This window comes from Limanda limanda, chromosome 2 (genome assembly GCF_963576545.1).
Source record: "Limanda limanda chromosome 2, fLimLim1.1, whole genome shotgun sequence".
In the NCBI taxonomy this organism is placed as follows: domain Eukaryota; kingdom Metazoa; phylum Chordata; class Actinopteri; order Pleuronectiformes; family Pleuronectidae; genus Limanda; species Limanda limanda.
Window position 1 is genome coordinate 4848891 of NC_083637.1, and position 9724 is coordinate 4858614.

Genomic DNA, 9724 nt, shown 5'->3' on the forward strand with positions numbered 1-9724 from the left:
TAATAATAGTAGTAACAATATAATAATAATAATTATAATTATAACATCTACACATGTACAAATATGTGTATATAGACTTATATATACAAAGAATATACAGAGAGTATAATATAATATATGATATATAGTAGAGGTATAAATATAAGTATTTGACTATACAATAGGTAATATAATATACTATGAGTGTAGGAATATGTAGACAGAGTGTGCAAAAGACAATATTATTGTATAAAATGATATATGATATCAGTATGGTTTATATTAACATATATCACATATGATGTGAAGTAAGTGTATATGGAGCGGAGTGTTGTACAGGGTACACAGTGCAAGGAGACAGGTATATTTAGTGCAGTTCTGTGATGGTGGCTGTGAATATTCAAACGAGAAAAAATACGATTAGATGATAAGAAATAGTAATTGATTCATTGATTTGTTGATCTATTGATTTATTGATTAATTGATTAATTGATTTATTGATTTATTGATTTATTGATTTATTGATTTATAGCTTGCAAGTGAGTGATTTGAGCCACCACACCTCCGAGGCAATAGGTGGCGGTAGTGCGAAGATAAGACGGGGATCCGCTGACGTCATAACGGGCGTGTCCGCCGCGGGGTGTCTGGCTGCTTGAGAAGCGATCGAACAACAACCGAGTGAACATCGCGACCCAGAGCATCATGGATCGAGGCTACGGTTCAGGTACACAGCCATTTTGTATCTATATATATAAATACACAGATGGGGAAAATCTTCTGCGTTAAAAAGTGCGCAGTTACGAATGTTCTTTTTGTGTTCTTTTTTCGTGTACCGGTTAGCCACATGCTTTGTTTCAAGTGCTAGCCGTTAGCTAGCTCACGTTTCAGCTAGCCGTTGGAAGCAACGTCCAAACAATAGCCCAGTGTTCGCGCTAGACAAAGAACACGATGGTTATTGGTAATATTAGGTCGGGTTCGTGGTGAGGTTTATGTTTTTATTATCAAGGAAACGCATGTACGTGCCCGTTAGCTAGCTAGCCAGGCTAACCCGTTTTATTAGCAGTGTGCTTATTTGCTAGCATGCTAACATAAAGGATTGTGGCCCATTGTTGGGCTTGATGTAGCTAGTTGTGTTAAAATGGAGTCAGCCTGGGGATAACACGCTTTTAAGTGGATAAAATGGCCGCCTGTTGTAAAGATGTGGCCAAAAGTTGTTTTTTATTAATTCACATGTTTTAAGGGAAGCTCCCAGGATATTTTGTATCCATTCATAGATCTACTAGACCGAAATGAATCCACACAGACCTTTCATCATGTTGTTGGTCAAATGTTTTGTCAGCTTGAAACGAGTAAATAATCAATGTCCTGTTTTCTTCTTTCATAGGTTACAGTTGGGGGGGTGGAGGCTATGGCAGCAAAGGTAAGGAACTGTGTGGATAAACGCTTGTACTGCATGATGGAGCAAAACCACACAATAACATCATGACCCAGTTCAGACCTGGTATTTACATCTGCCCTGTGTGATCCGATCTTCAGCACTAATTTTAGTTCTGTACTCTGAACCCGAGAAGCGCCTGTAGACCTGTTCGCTCACGCCCCTTTTCCACCAGGGCCAGTTCGAAACCAAAGTCTAATCTGAAACCAGTTCTGTGTTTCGATGACCAGTTAACAGGCTCTCGGCCCGAGAAACTGGTTTCAGGTTGGCACCAGCTCCCTTCTGGTCTAGAAGAATGAACCAACTGCATCAGAGGGTGGGGGTGGGTTCATCGTGACCACCGAGACCAACCACAGCTTAGTTCTCCAGAGCTTATGGAGTATTGTAGAGCTGAAATAGAGAAGGAAAGCGTGAAGATATCAAGAATAATTTTACAAATTTAAGAATTATTGATCATTATATGGTGATTAATGTTGACTTTCTGGGGATCCTCGAGGCCACATATGTAGGACCACCCAGAAAGCTGATTGTGTGTCTGTGCGCCAACACACTCTCAAAAGTATTAACATCAAACACATCCGTACACTCTTGACTCGGTAAAATTATGATTTGGTTTATGCAAACACAAATGACCGAGCGTAAACGTGAGATGCGATCACATATGAACAGACACACACAGGATAATGTCCACTTGTGATCAGGTCTTTCGGGACAGATGTTAATACTGGGTCTGAGCAGGTCTGCAGCAACTTTATTGATCTGTAGAGAGGTGACAATGAGACAATTAGAAATTCTGATATTGTATTTGTTTTGCAGTAGAACTACCGTTTTTAAAACAATTTGTAATCATGAATAGGACATTTTGAGAGGAGGGGCCATTTTGATTAAACCCTGATCTGTATTTAGTGCTCACTTTGTCATCATTATATTCAATTCCAGCAGGTTCGAGTGGCTTTGACATGTACAGTGGAGGTTACAAGGACTCGATGTCCGGGCTCGGGGGCTATGGAGGAGGAGGAGGGGGCGGCGGAGGAGGGGGAGGCAGCGGTCAAATGAAGAGGAGTCTCTCCGGAGCATCCATGCTCTCATCTTCAGGCACGCATGCAGATGCAGTCATTGCCAAGATCAACCAGCGACTTGACATGCTCACTCAGTTGGAGGGGGGGTTGAAAGGGACCCGGAGTGACAGGTAAAACACTTTTCACCTTGTTCTGATCCACATTGTCTTCATCCGTACATCACCACTTTCACACGTGCATGCCGGTAAGAGCATCTAATGCCCCACTAGTGTATTTCATATTGGAAGTCGACTCGATTTGCAGCTGCTAGCTAACTTAGGGCTAATGTTACGTGCAGCCTGAACCATGTAGAGAGAGCGTTGTCCCCGGAGTTAAGGTAAATGATAACTAGACGGGTGCTGTTAATGTTTCCTGTAAGCAGGGCAATGCCCACCCCGAAGTGTTTTTACTTTCATCTGGATAAACACTGTAAAGGACTAAACTCGTATTGATGCAAAAAAGATGTTTTAGACTTACAAAGCTCTTGGTAAAGAACAATTCAAGTTATCTTGTCCTGGTGTGGGTCCCGTATTCTGATAAATAAGTCAAAGTGGGTGGACACATAGTGTTATTGTTTTAGTCTTTACATTTCACACTCCGTTTGGGTGAAAACACGTTGGCCTCACCTCCTGTTTGGGATGAAAAGGGCACGAGTTGCCCACAGGCTGCAGTTCAGTGCATCTGACTGCTGTGTGGTGGTTTGTCTTATTGCTGGTAAGAAAAGTTGTGATCCATCAAAACCTTACATGTTGTGAAAATGCATGGCCGCCCCCTACTGGAGATATACATCCTTGAACATGAAGCCATCTTTATATAGCTCTTCTTGAACATTACTCTTGTCTTGATTTCTTTATTTGTTCATACGTTTTGTTTCTCATCCTCCATGTGACCTAACCCTATGTTCTGGCTTCAGGTTACACAAGTGATGAGTTTAAGTGTTGCTTGATATTATTTTGTCAAGCTGAAATGTTTACTGTAGGTTGCCTGCCATATTAATTTAAACAATGCCCATAATCCTGGGTAAAAAAACTCCAGGATGTATTTTAATCCCCTTCCTGATTATTCATTATAGTCCAGTCACTTTCTAGGATATGTCACCTTGTGTCTCAGCGTCACTGGTTCTCATGGACCATGTTCATGCCTGTTGAAGGATTGTCAGCGTATCCTTTAACAAGGAATCTGCTTTTAAAAACTGCATTTCCCTAATCTGCAGGATAGTGTTTGATCTCCAACAGAAAAATGTGGTTGGGTGAAACTCAGCAAAAATAAGGATAAATTCACTACATCGCAAAAGACCCCAAGCAGCGTAATAACTTGTTTTGGATCATTGATTTCTGATCTACTGTGGTTTGTGAAATACAAACAAAACAAATGGAGAAAGCGAGACCGTGGAGGAGAAGGAAAAGCAGGTGGAGAAATCCAAACCTGACTGTCCTCCCTGCCTCCCTTGCTCTGTGCTTCTCTCTATCAACCCTCTCCCTCCCTCCCGCAGGTTTGACCAGTACGAGTCTTTCGACTCGCGCACTTCCTCCCTCGCCTCCTCCCGAGATCTCTACAGATCTGGCGGCAGTAGCTATGGCTATGATGGTGGCCGTGGTGGGGACAATCTGCTGTTGGGTCAGCGAGCAGGCTCCGGCTTCGGAGGGGGAATGGGGCTAGGAGGAGGAGGAGGAGGCGGAGGCTTTGACAGCCCGTCCTCTTCCTATGGAGTCGCTAAAATGCGACAGAATATGAGGGATTCCTTCACCAGTAGCCAGGGAGGAGTTTCTGATGGTGGAGCATGGGGAGGTGGAGTATGGGGAGGAGCAGGCCGACGTTCCCCCAGAAGGGGTGGAAGTGCCGGGGGTCGAGGAGCTGGCGGAGGTTTTGGAAATCTCAGGTCTGATTCCACTCCATTAGGCGGTGGGAGGGGAAGTGGCAGTGGTGGCCAGTCCCACCGTGGCCACTCTCCAGGAGGTGGTAGAGGCAAGCTCCCATCCCTCCTGTCCAACCGCATGTACCCTGAGAGCGGGGGCTTCTATCAGGGTTCTGCTCAAGGGCCTCACGACTTTCCAGGGAGGCACTTTGGAGGGGGCCCACGTGCTGGCCGCCAGCGAGGCCGCAAGAGACCCCTCAACAAAGTAAGTACCTCTTGCCAAATAAGACCTCCTCAGACACTGGGCAACAGTTTAGCCCTTTCTGATGTTTGTGTTCCCTCTACCAACTGGCAAGTCAGCCTAAAGAGCTAGTGCCTGCTGTGCCAACAAAAGGTCACAAATAACCCCCAACACACATTTTAAACCTCACTTGCTCATATAATCTCCCCCCCCAGCCCTTATTGGATGTGGTCAGAAATGCAAGTGACAGTTCTCTGCCCAATTCTTTGTCTTGTTTACTTGTGGGGTCGTTGATTTCACTTTATAGCTTTTATTTTTTTGTATCTTTCGCCCCAATCCCGGGTCTTCTTAAGATAAGGCTAACGCTATTCAAGTGGAAACTCCCCATTAAGAAGAGCCATATCAATACCGCTAATTGGCTTTGACCAGCATGAAGTGTAGAATTCATTGATGTGTTGGTGAGGAGCTCTGGATGTACTGTCTTTTTGTTGTTGGGGTGAGAAAATGGGAATTGATTTTGGTTGACTGCAGCAGCAACATCAGCAGCAGCAGCAACAACAACAGCAGCAGCAGCAGCAGGTGAAGACACAACGTCCAGATGTCCAGAAAAAGAGAAAACAGATGCTCACTCCAGCCGATGAACCCGAATCCAAGATCAATAAGACGGAGAGTGCAGGGACAGAGGTTACCACAGGTACGAAATACCACACAAACTTTGTCTTGCCTCCCCCTTACCTCAAGTCGCACCAAATTGGATATGTATAGATATCAGTCCCCTAAAAGTGCCGTATTTTTGTCAAGATCCACAAATTATTCCCTTGGAAACAAACCGACAGCTCTATGAAATCTCTACGTTGGCGGCTGTAATAAACAACCTCATTACTTAAGTGGGTAACGTTTGTTGTTCTGTTGTCTGTGTCCATAGAGCCAGCCGAGAAAAACGGTAGTGCCAGTGAACCAAAGACCGCAGCTGAGGTGAGAAGACACAGAAACTCTTTGATATCTAACCGCATGTCCATTGTTTTTACTGTAGCCCCACTCGTATTGTTTGTTCTGATGACACATCACTGCGTTAACTGGACTGTTGCACAGCTATCACGCCAGGACAGAAGAATTCAAACATCATTTGTAAAGATATAAAGACCAACTTCTATTCGTAATCCAAACACAAAAATAAAGATTTATTTGTCCTTAATCTAAATGTAGGTTCCTGTCTTACAGGCGACAAAACCTGCTGGAGACGCAGAGGGAGATAAAGGTGAGTTTCACTTAGAATCACTTACTTGTCTTGTACTATTTGTGTCTCGTGTTAATCTTTGCTCGTTCTAACTTCTGCTCTCGTGCTCTTGATTAGCTTCACCCAAGCAAGAAGAGAAGAAAAAGCCACAGGGAAAACAGAGCCCAGTACAAGCCCAGGACAAGCACCCCAAAATGAGAAAGAGACGGGGCTTCCTGGAAAGGTGAGAGAAAATGAAAACACCTGACAACCACTCGCAAGTCACTACGTCACCACCTTGTTCTGTTTTTGTATATACAGTATATTTTGCAATGATTGTTTAATGGTATTTTTTTGATATTTGCACGAAGCTCACAAAGGGTTATTCTGGATTTATTCATTAGTTGTGTCACTGTGTGGCTGTATTCTGAGTGGCGTCAGGTCTTAACCCTCTTTATCTTCTCAGGGTGATGTTTGCCTGCTCGGTCTGCAAGTTCCGCTCCTTCTACAAGGAGGACATGGAAACTCATCTCGACAGTCGCTTCCACAAGGACCACTTCAAGTTCCTCTCCGGCCAACTGTCCAAGCCCACAACAGACTTCCTAGAGGTGAGACTGAGATTCATCACAATCCCACTCATAAGCTTTAAGACACATATTTTAGCATTTATCCTGGATGCACTAGAACAGAGGGCATGGCTGTCTGAGTCCAATTTTTGTTTCCGTATGTGAATCATGACAAATTACATTTATTTCACAAAGGCAATTGCTTTAAACTGTAATTCACTGTATTTACAGTCAGTGCTGGTATTTTCTCTTTCTGATGAAATGACAGCTTTATTTCTGTGTGTTTTTGTAGGAGTATTTGCAGAACAAGTTTACGAAGACAGACCAGAGGATCAGCCAGGTAGAGAACCACAGCGCTGCCATCTGCCAGGTGTACAAAGAGCAGGACCTCACCAGAGGTAGGTCACAGCTGCCTGTGTGCACGTGTGTCTGTGTGTGTACAGGCAAAGTGATTTCTAATTGAGGAAATCTTACTCGCCCCCGTAGATCTTGGAATGGAGCACTTCATGAGGAAGGTGGAAGCGGCTCACTGTGCAGCATGTGACCTCTTCATTCCCATGCAGCAGCACCTGATACAGAAACACGTCAAGTCTGCCGACCACAACTACAACCGCAAGGTACGACACACCCTCATCATTTTCATACACAAAACTTAAGTGAATGTACAAAGACCTTAAAAAAAATGTATCTTCATCATTATATCCGTAAACTGTTTCAAAAATACTTTGAACAAACAGATTGTCTTTAAACTAGGCATATGTTTTATATAGAGCTCCTTACCACCAGTCCTGTACAGACTGAACCAACAAAGACACTTACACTCTTGGTCTAATGATGGTTGATGATTACGCTGTTTCCTATCCTGTCCTGTGATTGACCTGGATCTGTCCTTTCTTTTCCTGAAGGGGATGATGGAGCAGTCTAAGAGGGGCAGCCTGTCTGTCGCTCGGAGCATCCTGAACCACAAACTCATTGGCAAGAAGCTGGAGAGTTACCTCAAGGTATGTACAGTGTTCCTGGCTGGGGGCTCAACACACATTGTACTTTTCTTTGCTTTGCATATGGGAACATGGAAATGAGTTTGGGGTCTCATGTTCATGTTTTAATCCGAAATTTAGAGCAGCACCTTAAATCGGGATATCGCCAAACTGCAAAACATATTGTTGAAGACACTTATTTGAATCTCATGTGATCGGGAAAGTAGAGCGGCTCCTACACAAGCAAATATACTTAGAAGTGTTCTGTCATTTTCAGGGTGAAAACCCGTTCACTGGTAACCAGGACGACCAGGATCCAGATGACTCCATGGCTATGGACGTGTCCGAGCTGGACTTAACCAGTGAGACAGCCGATGGTCAGACCGCTGATGAGCAGACCGCCGATGAGCAGACAGCTGATGATCAGACAGCAGACAGTAAAGCAGCCGATGGTCAGGAGGCAGACGGTAAAGCAGCTGATGATCAGACAGCCGACAGTAAAGCAGACGATGGTCAGAAGGCAGACGCTCCAGCAGCTGATGGTCAGAAGGCAGACGCTCCGGCAGCTGATGGTCAGACAGCTGGCGGTCAGATGAAGGAGGAGACAGAGGAAGGCGCAGTTCAAGAGGCGGTCAAGGTTGAAGCAGTAACTGAAGCATTAAAGGAGGAAAAGATGGAGGAGGACCTAGGAATGGGAGGAGAAGAAGGGGAGCAGGAGAACCAGGAAGAAGAGGATGGTTTCGAAGTGGGAGAAGACGACGAGGGGGAGGAGGGATATGTGGTGCACGACGAGATTGGCGAAGAGGGATTAATGGGCGAGCTGGATGATGATGAGGATGAAGGAGTGGAGGCGGCCGAAGTTGAGGAGGAAGAGAATCACAAATGACTTTTGCACCCTGGGTTTGACCTCAACCTAAAACATCTGTCTGGACCAGTCAGTGACCCCTCCACCCTCGCTTCCTAATTTCCTTGTCAGGCTTATTAACAAATACACATATTGTACCTGCTCCCTCCATTTCTTTCTATAATGACTTTTTTTTGTTGTTAAAGGAACAGTTCAACGTTTTGGGAAATAGTTTTATTTTTTTGCAGTTTTTAGATGAAAAGATAACTTTAACTACAGCTGCTTTCCGCAGTTTCTCCACATTTCCCCCGGAGGAGGTGCAATCTGTGAACGCAAATGTCAGAGTGAGACGCGGTGCAGTTTCTGTGGACTTTATCCAATAGATGAACGCAAATATGAAAGAAAACAATTATATCACGGTGACACACACACAGAAGACTCCGATGAATGTGTAGAGAGAGTTTTACGGTGATGAGAGCTGACGACGGTGTCCCGCTGCCGTAAGCTAAATGACGTGGTCTTCACAGCAGAGTTAATATGTCACTTCCTGTCTCTGTCTGCTGCCTGAATAATGCAGAGGATAAGTTGCTGGTGTGTCTGTGGAGAGAAACTCCTGCTGTGTTGTGCATGTGCGAAATGCAAACTCTGGGTCAACACCAAAACCAACTCTACGGATTTTACCCGGAGGTCATGTCTGGAAAACGGCTCATGTGTTCCTCTATTTATTATCTTAGACTGTGGATCTCCAGAGCCTCCTGATGAACACTCATAATAACATTAAACATCTCCACTGCAGCGGTTTGCACCGTTACTTTATCCTTTGTTTTAACAAGACACAGAATAATTGTATTTACTAGAATGTTTAACTGTTCCTCTTAATAGTTTTTTCTTGTGCCTCTAAATTTTTGACTCATTTGTTTAGAATTTGTCATGAGTATTGTAAAGTTGAGACATGATGTACTTTGTTTTTTCTTCTGATCAGAGTTGACACAATGTCGCAGCTTTCTGCTTATTATCAGTATTCATGATGAATGGATGTTTGTTCTCAGTTTTACTTAAATCTAGAACAATGTGGGTTTTTCCTCCTGCAGCTGCAGTGACTGAGATATGACGGTGAACTCTACTGTTTGTAGCGTTAATGGAATATTCAGTCGTTGTCCTCTTTAATGGTTTTGTGTCACTCTGAATAAGAAATAAACTTGTTGAAAAAAATCACTTTCACTGTTTGTGTTTTTAAGATTTTAATCGAAAATTCAAAAATAAGAGAAGTTAAAACAGTGACAGGATGGGCCACCTATTTTAGATTGTCAACCAACAAGAAGGTTATCAAATCAGTTTGTTGAATCTTAAAAGAAAAAAAAGTTTCAGCTTCGAAGTTGTAGTTCTCCAATATAATACTAATCAACCTAATAAAGGCAGTTTATGCTATATTGTGCATAATGTACCCTACTGCTAATTTTGGTCCCTGGTTCTTGGTACCATGTAAATGCGGCAAGTTGCAACAATTATGATGAATATACCAAATTCCGTAAACATATTTCCAGCCTTGTAAA

At 43.6% G+C, this 9724-nt stretch overlaps 1 protein-coding gene across 3 annotated transcripts; it reads left to right on the forward strand.

Annotated features, from left to right (window-relative positions):
- Positions 1-613: 613 nt before the first annotated feature.
- akap8l (A kinase (PRKA) anchor protein 8-like) lies at positions 614-9386 on the forward strand. Of its 3 annotated transcripts, none has more exons than XM_061093343.1 (13): positions 614-703; positions 1364-1399; positions 2354-2603; positions 3965-4592; positions 5100-5262; positions 5494-5543; positions 5775-5826; positions 5923-6028; positions 6251-6392; positions 6643-6748; positions 6837-6967; positions 7256-7351; positions 7605-9386. In XM_061093343.1, exons 1-13 carry the CDS (start codon positions 682-684, stop codon positions 8211-8213), a joined length of 2391 nt encoding a protein of 796 aa, XP_060949326.1. In that variant the 5' UTR covers positions 614-681; the 3' UTR covers positions 8214-9386. The 3 variants fall into 3 exon arrangements, with proteins under 3 accessions (XP_060949326.1, XP_060949341.1, XP_060949334.1); XM_061093358.1 differs by having other exon boundaries at positions 5790-5826; XM_061093351.1 differs by having other exon boundaries at positions 5103-5262.
- The last annotated feature ends 338 nt before the right edge of the window (positions 9387-9724 follow it).

Excerpts from the sequence above, each read along its gene's own strand:
- akap8l (XM_061093343.1), top strand. The coding sequence starts at position 682 with ATGGATCGAGGCTACGGTTCAG. Across the intron at positions 5,827-5,922 it reads AGACGCAGAGGGAGATAAAG|CTTCACCCAAGCAAGAAGAG; the intron begins GTGAGTTTCACT and ends GCTCTTGATTAG. Across the intron at positions 7,352-7,604 it reads AGCTGGAGAGTTACCTCAAG|GGTGAAAACCCGTTCACTGG; the intron begins GTATGTACAGTG and ends TGTCATTTTCAG.